Source organism: Triturus cristatus, chromosome 11 (assembly GCF_964204655.1).
Source record: "Triturus cristatus chromosome 11, aTriCri1.1, whole genome shotgun sequence".
Taxonomy (NCBI): Eukaryota; Metazoa; Chordata; class Amphibia; order Caudata; family Salamandridae; genus Triturus; species Triturus cristatus.
The window spans coordinates 874,882,569-874,898,039 of record NC_140594.1 but is presented as its reverse complement, the minus strand read 5'-3'; the positions used below and the strand labels follow the sequence as shown (position 1 = coordinate 874,898,039).

Sequence of the window (15,471 nt, the reverse complement as noted above, 5' to 3'; positions counted from 1 at the left end):
TCCTGTGGGAAGCTTGTAGTGGTAAATTTTGTTGGTTGGTATTAGATTTTGGGGTCTCTAGTTGGCAGAGGTAGGTACCTTTGACAAATGGGGACCCCTCTCCCTGCACCTCTCGAGTCAACAGAGTGTCCCTCCCATCACTAGGACTATGAACCCCGGTGCCAGTTCCCCAATCCACCTCGGGGACACTGTGCACCTCTGGAGCTACCTCACATCCTAGAACCCCCTGGTGTATGTCAACCCCCTCCTTCAAGTCAGGCACCACATCTCTGGGTGTATGTACTGCTCTCTCAGCACTAGATAACTCCATTTTGCTGCTACCATTTGAGCTGGACTCCACCTCCAACTCCGCAAAGCTCACTTTCTGAACTGCCCAAATTTCTTCTTCTTGGGCTAAGGCCCTCTGAGCCTCTTCAAGCTCTGTCAGCTCTTCATCAATCTCTCTCAGCCTCTGCTCATATTCCAGAAGCCAGCTATCTTTTTCTGTTTCTCCCTCACTTTCCAGGAATTCCTCCTTCTCAGACTCAACTGGTAGTGTTGCCTTCCAGCTGGGTAACTCATACTGAAATAGGGATGCCTCTAGATCTTCCTTGGACCTTCTCTTCACAGGCAGCCCTCTTTCCTTGCAAAACACATGTAGCTCCTTCATTGTGTAGACAAACATGTGCAAGAGGTCGAGATCCATTTTGCAACAACTAACCAGAGTCATAGTATCAAAAATACTTCCAGGAAGGCACCAAAAAACAGAAAAACAGTATGTGGTTGCGTTTGGTCTGCACTCACTAATAGTGTTCACCAATCACTGTACATGAGTCACAAATGCAAGTCCAAATCCCACCGCTGCCACCAATGTTAGATTTGGGGGTCTCTAGTTGGCAGAGGTAGTTACCTTTGACAAATAGGGACCCTTGCGTCTAGTCAGGGTAAGGGGGTACACTCCTAAAATAACCCCTTCTCACCCCCTTGGTAGCTTGGCATGAGCAGAAAGGCTTATCTCAGAGGCAGTGTGTAAAGTATTTGTGAACACATACAGTAATCCAGTAACAACTCTACAGATGGACACCACACAAGTTTTATATAAAAAATAAGTATTCTTTATATAGAACTATCACAAGACCACAAACAACAAAAATCCACAATACTGTACTTAAAATGGTAGAATTAACTTAGTTATCCTAAGATGGTAAATGCGACACTCGGAGTTCATTGTATCTTAAGATGCGTAACGCAAGACAACAAAAACGTTGCAAGGACGGTAATGCGTTGAAGATCTGGTGCAAAGAAGCAAAGATGGCGCTTTCTTCTTGATACGACACGCTTCCCGGTGATGCGGTGGGGTCTGATGCCACATCAATCCTCTTCTCCGGCGAGGCGAGATGTTTCCACACGATGCAAGCCGTTACAGGCCCTGCGACACGCCTCCCAGTGATGCGGCGTTGTCTGCTACAACATCGATCCTCTCCCCTGGCGATGCAAATTGCTTCCACAATGATGCGAGCCGCGACATGCCCTGCGACACGCTTCCCATTGATGCGGCGGCGTCTGCTGCGACGTCGATCCTCTCCCCTTGCGATGCAGTGGACCTGCGATGACTCGACGATTCTACTGTGACACGCTTCCTGGTGATGCGGCGGCGTCTGCTGCAACATCGATCCTCTTCTCCGGCGATGAGCGGTGACCGGCCCTGCGACACGCTTTCCAGTGATGCGGCGTCTGCTGCGACGTCGATCCTCTCCCCCTGGCGATGCGAGACGCTTTGGTGGACCTGCGATGACTCAACGATTCTACTGCGACACGCTTCCCGGTGATGCGGCGGTGTCTGCTGCGACGTTGATCCTCTTCTCCGGCGATGCGAGGCGCTTCGTGTTGTGCAGCGGCAGTTCGGCGACACTCTTCTTTCTCGTGAGTCGCGCTTCTAGCTCCTTGCGACACGCAGTCCCTCAGAAAGCCTCGCAAAACAGCAGGCACTTGCAAAGAACTCTTGGGGAGCTGATGGGTGAAGTCTGTTGTCCCTGAGACTTCAGCAGGAGGCAAGCTCTTTTCTCAAGCCCTTGGAGATCCTTCACAAGTTGAATAAAGTACACAAAGTTCCTTTTCTCCTATGTTTGGCAGTCGGGCAACCACTGCAGGCCAATCCCTCAAGCTTAGGGATAGTCTCTCCTCAGTCTCTCTGGTTCCACTCCTCAGCAAAGGTTTCTTCTTGTTTCCCAAAGTGATCTAAAGTTCTTGGGTTTGGGTCCCAATATTTATACCCATTTTCGCTTTGTTCTCTGAAGGCAGAGAGGCCTTTGCCTAGTCCAAACCACTTCTGGTCAGTCCTGGAGCACTTTGTTGACAAGACTCCTTCTTTCCTTTCACAGTGCAGGGCAGGGACATCAGACGCACCACAGGAGGTGGAGCCAGCATTGTGAAGGGAAGGCACAGCCCTATTCAGGTCCCAGGTGCAACTCCTCCCACGCATCTAGATGCAGATCTCTCTATTCAGCCCTGTGCTGATTTGCTGGAATTACCCTCGGCCCATGATCACCTCCTGAGTGGTCTGCTGAACACCCTACGCCCTTCAGATTCGACTAACACTGGCCCTTCACAGCCCTTCCTCCCCAAAAACAATGCATCTTGGAGTCTGTTCCAAACCTTGGATGAACCCGCTATACGCAAAATGCTGTTGACGTTGAAAACATCCAATCACTACTATGACCCTTTGCCATCAAACCTGTTCCCGGAAGTGAGATCCTCCTTACTAACACACTGGACGATGATCGTCAATGCTTCTCTTATGCAAGGTGCTATTCTGGATTGCCTTAAATCAGGTCAAGTTACCCCTATCCTAAAGAAACCAAATGCTGATCCCACGGACCTTCTTAACTTTCGCCCAATCACCAACATCCACACCTTAGCAAAACTCCTGGAGAAATGTGTGCTCTCCCAACTCTGTCATCACATCGACCACTTCCATCTCCTGGACCAATGCCAATCTGGTTTCTGCCCTGGTCATAGTACAGAGTCGGTGCTAACCCATATCGTGGAATTTGCGCTCAGAATGCCGGATCACAATGAATCGTGCCTATTGATCCTTCTTGACCTCTCGTCCGCATTTGATACTGTCAAACACGATCACCTAATTGACCTCCTGGAACATAGGATAGGACTTTCTGGGCCGGTTTTAAACTGGTTCTCTTCGTTCCTTCACAACAGATCCCAAAGCTTCAATATGAACCACTCCTTGTCACATCCTGCGCCGGTCACCTTGGGGGTTCCCCAAGGTTCATCACTGTCCCCCACGGTCTTTAACCTGTTCATGGAGCCTCCTGACAGATATTCTAAAATCATCCAGCCTTCATTCTCATATGTACGTGGATGATTCCCAACTATACCTGAAGATAGTCTCCCCCAAAGACATTCAGTCCCTCAACTCAGTCCTGCTGGAAACACAAAGATGGTTGACAAGTAATCACCTGAAGCTAAATGCTCTCAAAACTGAATTCTTACTGATCTCACCCAACAACCAATCCCCTGTAATGGAGCAATGGCTGAATCAGCTGACTGCTCTTAACTGTAGACCGCACCTTGTGGACTCTGCATCTTCTCTGGGTATCATTCTGGACAAAAGCCTGAACATGCAGAAGCGCATCAGTTCCCTCACCAAAGGGGCGAACTTCCAACTCAGCCTACTCACGAAACTCAAACCCTTTCTACCCTGCTCATGACATAAAGGTTGCAGTACAAGCATTAGTGATCTCAAAGCTGGACTATGGTAGCGCAACACTTTGCGGCCTGCCTAGAGTGAGGACGGCTCCTCTTAGGGCTTCCCTCAGTTCCGCTGCTAGGCACTTAACTAGCACAAAAAAATACCACCACATCTCTCCGGACTTGCGGGACCTGAATTGGCTTCCATATGAAGGTCGGAAACAGTTAAAAATGGCATGCATGGCTCACAAGGCTTTCCACTTCAAGACCCCGCTGTACCTTGCTCGGAACCTGGAGCTCGCGGTTCCAGTGGGAAGCTTGTGGTGATAAATGCTGTTGGTTGGTCTTTCAGTACCACGGTACCACTGGGAAGCTTGGTCTGATAAATGTTGCGGTTCCAGTGGGAAGCTTGTAGTGATAAGTGTTGGTTGGTCTTTCAGTACGGCGGTTCCAGTGGGAAGCTGATGCATCATCATCGGCCTTTGCATGAGCAAGTGCTTGCTTCTACAGTCCTGATTGTAGTAGTTTGCCGATATGTTTTGTAACCTAAAAGCATTTTATAATGGGGCATTTATGTATCGCTTCCTTTTCCTCCACTCCCATCAGAGGCCGATTTTGTTTGGATTATATGTCAGAATTTAGCCCAAAATACCGGTGTTAAATATTTGTGAAGCCCTAGTAGACTTGTATTTTCTGGAGGCCGTCTTTAAATATTACTGATTATAACCGGAGTAGCAAGAAACGTCATTTGTGCTTTTTTAAAGGCCTCTGATAAAGCATTGCGTTTTTAAAAATAATACATTGACAATCTACATAGTGTTCCCTCAAGTATCTGAAACGTTGTGGCCCATTACCGGCACATGCAGTGTTTCCTTACAATGTCTATTAGGAGCCAGCAGGAGGCAGTGCAGTCCTATAAATGTAATTCCAGCCAATACATTCTAGTGAGTCGCTTGGAGAGGGAGAGGTATGTGTTTGTACGGAATATCAACTGCCTCCAATTTGTACTGTCCGAGTTAAGGATCACATGCAATGAATGGGTACATCGTTGTAGCACACTGACAGACAGCGCCTAGTTCAACTCTGAGGAGGGTCTCTGGGTGGATAAATTAAACTAGGATGGTGGAGTCTCGCATCCCCTTCCTTCCAAAGATGGCCTCCATAGGCCCCGGAAGTAGGGGTGCAGGGGGTGCTGCAGCACTCCCAAAATAAAACTGCTGGAGTTCAGGAGGAGAAGGGACAATAAAGATGCCTTTACATTTAGCGCTAATCCTGTCACATTTGCTGTCTGTTCAAAGACAGTTCTAATGTCAGTCTGTCTTCTGACAAATTGCTGCTTTATTCTTTTACCATGTAGATTGGTGTTTACTTTTCTTTCTCGGACTGCAAAGTTAGAGAATTTTGTGAAGTGAACTGTCTGACAATCGTGTTGGAGTTACATGAAAGGGAAGGTTTTTAGGATGTCAGTTTTTTTTCTAGCACAATAACATTTAAATACCTGTAAATGAACTGTACAAATATTTCAAAACAAAGCCGTTTGGAAAGCACTAATGTAGCACATTTTTTGACAATCTGGAAACAAAGAATATAATGTGCTCAAAACAAATCTAGACACTTTACTTGGTGATCTGCAAATGATAAATATTTGCGGACGCCTGATTTCTGCACATCATTCGTGCGCTGTATAGTTTTATCAGTAAAACTGCATCTCCGTGTGAATTATGTTGCCATTTCAATGGAAAGTGTGCTTTCGCAGCTAAAGTGGCATGGCTCATTTGCTATACTTTTTGTTTGTGTGATGCTTGGATTTATAACGGTCCCTGTGACTTCGGGAACATGACCTTGATGGCCGCACCCCCACTCAGAAAATTGTTCCAGCACTACTGATCGCCTCACAACGGAATTAAGCCTTTGTAAAATGTCGATTGCCCAGATAACCTGTACAGTCCTCAATTTGCAAAGATGAAAATTGATCCTTCTGTAACCCTTTTCCCGAATTGTGGTTTGTTGCTGTGCTGTTGCAAGAAGGGATCATGAAGATTTAGATTGTTAGCGATTTACTGCCAATGTAGAAAAAAAGATTGTAGACTACATTATTGATTGTGACAGCACTGTCACTTATTTAGGTGAAACACAATAATCCTTTCAATGCATACCAATTACTTCAAAATGTTTGGCCTAGAATAAGGTAAACTAATTCTGTCTTGCATCCTTGAATGATTATCTCGCTTTGTAGACGGAATCTCAATTAAATATGCATATTTTTAGATTATTTGGTTTGCAGTCGCCTAAACCTAAATTAAAGTTTTCTCTGTATGATGGCTTGCATGCTCACGTCTGCTGGTGTTTCTGTCAGGAGACATTCATTTTATAAGAGTCACAATGGGTTGGATCATGGGATATTTCTTTTCAGCTGCAAAATAAAGTAAACATTTGTTCTTCTTTTTGTGTTTTATTTTCAACTTTGAGATTGCCGATTATTGATTCCATCAATAGGTAGTGATATCACCTAATTGTTTGTTTGCTCAAGCAGTCTCCGGCCAGGTTATTCCCTGGTGGGGACTACAAGGAACAAGTGATTTAGAAACAATGGTGTTTAAATTAGACACTTCATTACATGATTCCTTAATGTATTATGTGACATGAACAGTATGTTTCTAAACTATCCTATGTTTTCTTCTACATTCCATGCAAATGTATTTCAACAAGAAGACTTAAAATTGATTTTGTTACTTTTTATTAGCTTGCAGTCAGACGAGCAACTGTGAAGCGGTTATTTACACCTGTTCTTGTTGGAAGTGCTCTGAAAAACAAGGGAATTCAGCCACTTCTAGATGCTGTTTTAGACTACCTGCCGAATCCCTCTGAAGTTCAGAATATTGCGATTCTCAATAAGGAGTAAGTGCCAATAGTTCTGCAATTTGGAGTTAAGTTGTTAATTCTGCATGTATTACAAAAAGTGTCCTATAAGTAAATATATGGCTCTATTCATGCGAATCTTCCTTTGTGCCTTATTTTTCTTTTTTTTTTACTGGTTTGTTGATTTTCCCTTTTTATTTATTATTTTTTTATTTCACTTACAAGACCCTAGAGCGTTGGAGTGCTATACGAATGACAGCAAAAATATATTCAGAACAGGGCAAGGGTAGCAAACTGAAAGGGGAGAGACAATGATAGGCTGAAGCTCAGAAATGTTGCAATAGATCAATAGAGGAGGGTATGTATGTGCCTGAGAATTCCAGCCATAGATCACCAATGACCTGTAGTATAAATATAGATGAACAATTTCTCTCTGATTCCAAGTGGGGATTTTATGGAACATTGTAGTCAGGAGAGTCTTTTGAGTTGTTTCTTGAAAGTTGGACGCAAGAGTATGGTCCCAATAGAAGTGGGAAGTAAGTTTCAAATTCTAGGTTCACAGTCTGAGGCAGAAGAACACAGCTTCAGTTTGTTGGTCAAGTAGTGGTAATCATCTGTGCATATGAACAATGCAGGCATTTTGTACAATAATCTGCCTTTGATAGGGAACCATCTAAGTGTGTGACAGGACAGGGAAGATGTGGTTGAAGTGACCTGACCCTTTAGCTCGGGGCGCAGCAGAAGCATCTTAGGAGAACCTTTGACCAGAGTTAGGTTGGGTTTTGGAATTCTGGCAAGAATGACGTGCTCATAGTCAAATCTAAGAAGCACTATGGTTTGGATGACTACGTAAAGGTCTTCCTCAGGAATAAAGGATTTGGCAAAAATAATAACACTAAATGCTCTCTTGTGATAGTGTGGACGAGCAGTTTAGGCTTATCAGAGGGTAGTGCCAAACATTTGTTGTATTCACGGATGCAATAAATGAGATACACACTCAAGAATACATCTGAGACCAATTTAGAAAAATAAGTTGTATTTTTATGTAAATTTTGAAGCCAAGGACTTAGTTATCATGCAAGTACTTTTTTAAATATACATTTTTGCAGGTAAGTAAATAGTTCTCTTAAATGCATCTTTAACGCAGCAGTACTTCCCTATGGGAGTAAAGGCATATGTAGCACACAGTTATTTGTGGTCAGTTTCGTGGGACTCGACTTGGGGTCGTAGGGGTGCAAAGTACCACCACCAGTTACTCATTACTTGCCCTGGGGCGTCCGAGTAGAGATGTGCTAGTCAGATTGGTATCTATGAGCGCTATGCCGGTAGAAAGAAGGGGGGGACCTAGAAACAGGCTTCAGAGTGAGACTTGGGGACAAGTCCGGGAGCTTCCAATGGGGGGCTTGGGTCACAAGGGTTCTGGGATCAATGGGGCACATCCGGTTTGTCGGTACCTGGCCTGGGGCACTCTGGTGCATAGTGGAAAGGTCATCTGGGCTCTCTGTCTCTCAACCGCTTCTTGGTGTCGTTGGAGTCCGGATTTGACTCTGGCAGTTTCTGTTGCAAGGGGTCCAGTAGCCCAGGTATTGGTCCTGTGCAGCTTCGTTTGGTCCTCGTGTCCTCTCCCTTGGTGGGAGTTCAGATCTGACCTTCAGGAACACAGGTACCTCTTCCTGGAGGGCTGATGCATCTGGCTGGCCGGGGAGTGGGAATTCGGTGAACCTGACTTTGCTCTTCGGTGCCTGCGACCTGCAGGGGGAGTTGCTCCTCAGCTCCAATGGAGATATCAATTTGCAGAGGGCTGGCAGTCTTCCAGGGGTTTTGAAAGATGCTCAGAAGCATGACGATTCGCTAGTCTTGATTGTTGAGACTGGTGCAGGGGTTGGCACCCAAAGTCCACAGCAAGTCTTCAGTTCTCACTTTTCCCCCAGCTCTTCTTTGTTCTCCTCTTCTTGATCTGTCAAGTCTAAGTTCCTGGCATCATAGGTGCCACCCAAATACTCAATATAAGGGCATTAAAGGGAGTGATGGGTAGTACCAAATGGGCTACTTACCTTTAGGGTGTCTTCCTGTGGGAAGTTGGCATAACCCTGACCCAGAATACCTGATTCCTCCAAAACTAAGCTGGTGGAATTCTAACATTTGTGTTCATATCCGGTAGCCCACCTAAGGGTTGGAACTAGCCTGGGAGGGGAACACGCCTTCTGAATCGCAAATTTTCCTGCCTGTCCTGTTGCCAAATGGGCCTGGAGCAGGAGCTGGCATTTCCCCTGTCTGGGGAAGCCTTGGGTCACATATCAAAGTAGGCAGAGGTCTTTGAAGCCTCCTGCCTTGATATGCTGATCACTTAACCATCCTGCTTGGAGGAGGTGACAACACCTCCGGCTGGAGCAGGCATTGTTTCTGTCCTCAGAGTGTAGGGAGTCAGAAACCTCACTGGTGGCAGTTTGGTCTACATCAGTCAATCAGTACTAGTTGTGGGTAGGTTTTCAGGGGGCATTACTAAAGTGCCCTCTGGGTACATGTATTAATAAATGTATCACTGGAATCAGTGTGGGTTTATTGATCCGAGATGTATGATACCAAACATCTCTAGTTTCAGTGAAGCCACCATGTACCTGGGGAACTTGTAAATATTCGTGTCCAACACATGTACTCAAAATAGCTCCCTTGCTCACATCACAGGGGCATGCATGCTCATGCAGATATGTCCACACATGTAGTATAGGACACTCTGCTTTAGAGCTACAAGGCCTGGGGGCATTACTAAAGTGCCCTCTGGGTACATGTATTATTAAATCCATCACTGGATCAGTGTGGGTTTATTAATACGAGATGTTTGATACCAAACATCTCTAGTTTCAGTGAAGCCACCATGTAGCTGGGGAACTTGTGAATATTCTTGTCCCGCACGTGTACTCAAAATAGCTCCCTTGCTCACATCACAGGGGCATGTCTGCTCATACAGATATGTTGACACATGTAGTATAGGACACCCTGCTTTAGAGCTACAAGGCCTGCTTTAGGGTTGACTTACCTATAGTGCATGCAGTGTCTGCAGGTATGGCTCACAGGAGGTGAGCCATGTAAGGCCTTCACTGCACCAAGACATGCAGCCTGCATTGGCGGTTTGCATGTTGCTGCTGAGATGCTTCTTAGGGAGGATGGCACAATCCATGCTGCAGCCCTTAGGGACCCTCTTTAGCCTCTTTGCCCTAGGTACCAGGGGTACCATTTACTAGGGATTACATGCGGTGCTAAAGCTATTGCCAATTGAGAGTTTTAGGGATAGAAATCTGGCACGGGGGACCTGGATAGCAGGAACCCAGAGCATTTCTGTCAAAATTGCATTGAATACCAGGCAAAAAGTTGGGGTGACCATGTCAAAAAGGGTCACTTTCCCACAGCTGTCATCAGCGTGTTGGTGGTAGGAGAGGCCAAAGTCTGTAAGAAGTTCACCTAGTAGTTTGAGGTAGAAATTGAAATGAGTAGGGCTAGCACAGTTCTTTGCAAGACACCCTGAATGCTACAAGGTGTGACAAAGCATGCTCAGTCTTCACCAAGTGAGTGATTCTCTTGATAGGAAAATAACTAATTTAGTACTAATACAATCTTGTCATGATGAAGATATTTTGGTTGATTGTTTTGATGTCTGAAGAGAGAATAAGGATGCATGAGTCCCTGTTGGCTAGTATTCTGAATGCATCATCGGGTAATTGGAGGATGGTGGCCTCCATACTTGACTAGGCCTGTAGTGAAATTGTGACTTGTCAAGCAAATTGTTATCTCTTATGAACTGATTTAGTTGGACATTGAAACAGCTTTCAAGGATTTTGGTCAGCAACTGGAGTCCGGAAGTACAATAATAGTTTTTTAAACTCTCAGCATTGTCATTGAGGCAAGTTGATGAGGTTAAGCCAATGGGGTATGAAAACATTACACATTTCTGTACCTAGGTAGGCAGGAAGGAAGGAAGTGATTTGAAAGTTTTGGTTTGGAAATGTTATAGAGCTCAGGCTGGGGCTTGTCCCTAAAGGTAGCCCAATTGTTGGGTGCTTTGTTGGTTAGGGTACAGTAAGCATTGGTGGGTGTCATGAGAATCAAAGATTCAATAGATCTGATTTTGGTGTCAAAGTAGTAAGCAGATTCTTCACTCTTTTTGTCAGGTTTGGGTATTGTCATTATTCGAGTCAGCTATCTTAGTTTTGTATAGCATTAGTCTTGCCTAGTATTGAAGTTGTAGAGTATATAGTAAAGGTTGGTGGTGGATGAGAAAAACGAGGTGGTGCATTCTAGAGGACTTTCTCCGAGCCTGTCTGGAATCACTCCTTCTGTAGGGTTTCTAGTACTCTGGAGACCCATGTTGACAGGGATATTCTGAGGGTAGTGGTGAACATCTTGGCAACCCCCGAGATAGATCAAAGAAGAGGGGGGTAGGTTGAGGCTAATATATTGCCTGCAGATGCTTTTTTCAGCTAATGGGGTATTGAGAGAATGAGCTGATCTATAAATTTAGGGGAGGCTTTGGGGTCCAAGTAGTGTGAGGGGAGTGTTGACCCTACTGGAAAGGAAATTAAGTTTGGAATTTTTGTGATTAGCAGGCTCATGTACCTTTTGAGAGAACTTATGCTAGATGTGATGGTGTTTATAGCATTAGGTAGCTTGGCAGTAGTGGCTTGGCTGTGGTCAGGGCTTGTATAATTGTTGGGAAGATCTTTTTTGAGTAGGGTTAAGAAAGACTGGTATAGTCAATCTGTGGGCATCCGGAATAGGTGGGCAGTATCCAGAAGGATGAAGAGAAGTCGAAAGTGAGGGTGAAAAGAGGAGAGTGAATGTTCAGGAGGAGGTGATGGGGGCGTATGGGAGAAGAAAGTATTAGGGGGGGCTAGTTTGGACATAGGTGTTGGATGTAGAAGAGGAGATGAGAGTGAGGTGCTTGGGGGTTATGGGGAGAGCTCAGGAGAAAGTGGGGGGAACTAGTTGTGTGAGAAGGGGACAACGTGATATCAAAGGGGAACACCTGCTTGGAGTGTAGTGGTAAAGGAAAAGTGTGGAAGGTCTGAAAAAGAGAGGTGATGAATGGTTTGACTGGAGGAAATATGGGTTTGGTGATTTCGGATCACGAAAGTGGGGAAGCGGGAGGAATAGGCTGCTGGGAGACTTTGGTAGATGGTAAGATAGGTAATTGGAAAGGAAGGGGTCGGAGGACATGTAGAGTTGGAGCTTAAGACTGGGGTAGGAGATGAGATGCTTAGTAGTTTTGGCAAAGGAAGGTGAATGGGACCCAAATAGTTTCCGATTAGAGTCAGACACTTAGCTCATCTTGCCATTGATTTGATAGAAATTGAAAGATGGGCTTAAAGGTCGCAGAGGGGACAGAGCTAAGTCTGTAACCATAAGTAAGGCTAAAGGTACAATTAACATCCAGAGCTTGCTTGAAGGCATGTATCCAGATAGTGTAGTTGTCAGTGAAGAGTAGGAGATTTGTTTTCAGTCTCGCACTGTGGTACTAGTCAGTGAGTAAAAACAATATCAGTTGTGATCATCCTGAAAAGTTGAACGCTTTGGCTGCATTCTTAGCTAAGGTAGGCGGATAGATAATTTTGTAATTGTAATGTCCTCCAGAGAATGATTTTGGGGCATTAAGGTTTCTGGTTTTTGGGGGAAGGCTTGGGGTATTTCTGGTTTTTAGGGCAGGATAAGGGGTTGGTGAGGCAAATCAGCAGATCAGGTGACGGACGGGAGAAATGCTCCAAGCGGCTGCAGTGGTAGTAGATCAATAAAGAAGTTGGAAAAGGATGAAACGGAGGGTGGAACTGGTGTTCATGCATAAGGTTGTGGCTGAGGAAAGAGTCTAGGATAAGGTAGGGCATAAGATATTAAATAGGCATAGCACTGGAAAGATTGGGACAACAGTTAAAGCCACACAATGTTGTTTAAGGGGAAAAAAGGCAACTGAGATTGGGAGGGGGCTTGGAAAAGGTCCAGAAGGAGTTAGTTGTACCAGTTAGAACTTCATTTAGATCAGTCAGCCTTGTTGCAGTCAAAAGATAAGTTTTGTACATTTAGCCTTGTTTTGCTGGAGGACAGTCCTTGTGCAAGGGTGCAGACAGTTCAGATAATGAGGAGAGTCTGTGTACGGACATAGCTGTAGCAAAAGCGTACTATCTGTGATATGTAAAAACGAGCCTTTGCAATGCAGTAGGTCTTGCATTAGTTAAATGTCAAGATATTGCTTTGCAAATGTAAAAGAAATGTGGTGTCTGTCTGCCTTTTGTTTTTTTTATTTATTGACTTTTGTAGCAATGGAGGCACACCATGCTTTAGCTTTAGATGTTTAAAGCTAAAGCGTGGCTTGCGGCCTTTGCTACAAAAGTCAATTAATAGAAAACAGAAGATGTGCTGCTGCCTTTTTTCTGTTAATTTACCATTGTAGCAATTGTGGCACGCTGCGCTTTAGCTTTAGATGTTACAAGCTAAAGCACGGCGTGCCGCCATTGCTATAAAAGTAATAAATGGAAAAGAAATGCGGCGTCCACCCGCCTTTGTTTTTTTAATTTGAGCGCAGCATGCGCCATTGCCACAAAAGTCAATGGAGTGTCATACTGGGTGGGGTGCATGCCGCTGAAAGGACGGCAGCAATACCTGGAGTGAGGGAGTGCATTGAGGAGGCAACAGATGGCCAGAGATGGCCAACCAAAAAAACTATTGATGCCGTCTGGGAGGAAACTGAGCACACAAAGGTGGGACTGATGGACAATATTGACCAACCAGAGTAAAGAAATTTAGAAAGGCAGGCCAACTAACCCACAAGAAGCGATGGGTGTGTTGAATGCCCATATCCCGAATACAGCATTACTCGAAGAGGCGGCAAAAACACTGCCTAGGCGAGGCCTAAAAAAAAAATGGCCAGAGTCACTTGTCAAACTACCTTCCAGGCTCTGTATCCTGAACCAGAGGAATGGAACCTCTTCTTTTTTTTTTTTTGTCCAGCAAGGTCGATGCCCTTACTTCTGATTCGCGAGTTCTTTTGTCCTTTGTTTCTACTCTTCATGAATAGACTTTTTTTCCTAACATTCCTGGTTTAAAAAAAAATCTTAAATTCGTTTTTGGACAGTGTAAGGGTGAATGTCCGTCCAAGTGTGACTATTTAGCTATTGCATCCTGCCATCTCTCTTTTTCTGTGATGTTGCACATTTCTCTCTTTGGATGAGTGAGGGGTCTCTTAATCCCAAGGATCAACCTTAGTGTACCCAAATATAGAAGAGACCCTAAGTTGATTATCCCACCTAGCCAGATGGGGGATCCCCTCTTTTTTCCATTTGCCTATCTCTAACTGGTCGCCCTATTTGATTTATATTTGTGGTTCAGTATCTCAATATAGGGGTGTTGGCCAGGCTTTATGGCAGTCTTCTCAATATAGAAGAGTTCAGATAATAATCTCTTGAGTATGCCAAGACTTACATTATATCAGGATTCGGTTTCTAGCAAGTCACTGATTTTCCCACCTTTCAGGATATCCAGATACAGGGACTGAAAGTAGCAGGAAATGTTAGTTTCACAGCTGTTATGCACTGTGTTCTTGGGCACAGCCATAAACGTACATGTTTACGGGTGTTCACCAGCTCCTCTCCAGTATCTTACTGCACACTGACCCAAAATGCCATGTGTCAGGGCATTTTCAAGATGGTGAAAGTCTTCGACCACAGTCAATTTGGGCTCTTTGGAATTGGAGTTATGTAGGGAGTGTACCACTGGAATCCTAGGTTCCTCCCTCATCTTAAACTAAAATATACTATAAAGCAGATATTGTACCCGCAACAAAACCAGAGATATACATCTGCTCAGAGAAATGCACAGTCCTTCAGCAGCCAGACTGGGGATCCACAAGAATTGTCTTGGTATACTGTTCTCTCTTTCAAAACTTTGCCCCAAGTATGAAATGTGTCTCCACAGACTTGAGCAGGATTTGACACCGTGCTGTCAAAGAGGCCCGCAGCCCCCACCATCCATATTCTGTTGGGCTCAGAGGAGTCCTCTCTGCCCATTTAGTTGAGCCAATTGGTTGCTACTGGGAGGTATTTAAAACTTCTTTCACACATATTCAAGGCTGAGCACAGGCTACGAGCTGGCACAGGTGTATGCTAATCATCCTTCTGACAGTTCAGGCAGGCAGAGGTCAACTTTCTCAAAGCTACTTTGCCTCAATGTATATTAAAAATCTAACTTTGACATGGAGTTGGATTTTTTATAATTATTTTTGTTGCTGGTTCCATTCCCAATCATACAGTATTAGTATTTTGAACTGTACTGATTTACTACATATGAAATGAAAATTAGATGTTCGAGGCATATGAGCTGCAGATTACACACTTTTGCATAGATAGCCATCTGGTGTTGGGCCCGGATGTTTGCAGTTTGTGTTTCCTCTTGGAAAGTCTTTGGAAGTCACGAGGTCGGTGACTCCTCCCTCCCTTGGATCGTATTGCGCATGGGCTTCGGCTCCATCCTCAGATTGTTTTTTTCCGCCATCAGGCTCGGATGTAATACTTCGCGCTCCGGTTCCGAACATTTCCAGTTCGACGATCGAAGCGGAATCCTCGCTTACCGCGGTATTGTTCAGATCCAGATCTCCTCAATCACCTTCTCTTCGACACATCTTCGATTGCAGTCATCGTCGACGGCGGCCTTCGGGCCTACCCAATCTCCGGTGCCGGCTGATGGAAAGAACTCCTTTCAAGAAGTGCCCTCGATGTGGGTCCAAATTCCCCCACACCGATCTTGATGAGGTGTGCAACCTCTGCCTCTCCCCTGAACACGAGGCTCAAGACTGTCCGGCCTGCAAGTCTTTCAGATCGAAAAAGACTATTCGAGATCGAAGAGCCAGACGAAACATGGCGCACTCCTCGACCTCCGTTCCAGTCG

At 45.0% G+C, this 15,471-nt stretch overlaps 1 protein-coding gene across 1 annotated transcript in view; it reads left to right on the top strand.

Moving 5' to 3' along the window:
* The window catches only part of GFM1 (G elongation factor mitochondrial 1), a 239,150-nt gene that overhangs the window by 65,991 nt on the left and 157,688 nt on the right, over positions 1–15,471 (top strand). Inside the window, exon 7 of the mRNA XM_085634740.1 lies at positions 6,431–6,585. Within this exon, the coding sequence (XP_085490866.1) occupies positions 6,431–6,585 (155 nt within the window). The remainder of the gene's footprint in view (positions 1–6,430; positions 6,586–15,471) is intronic.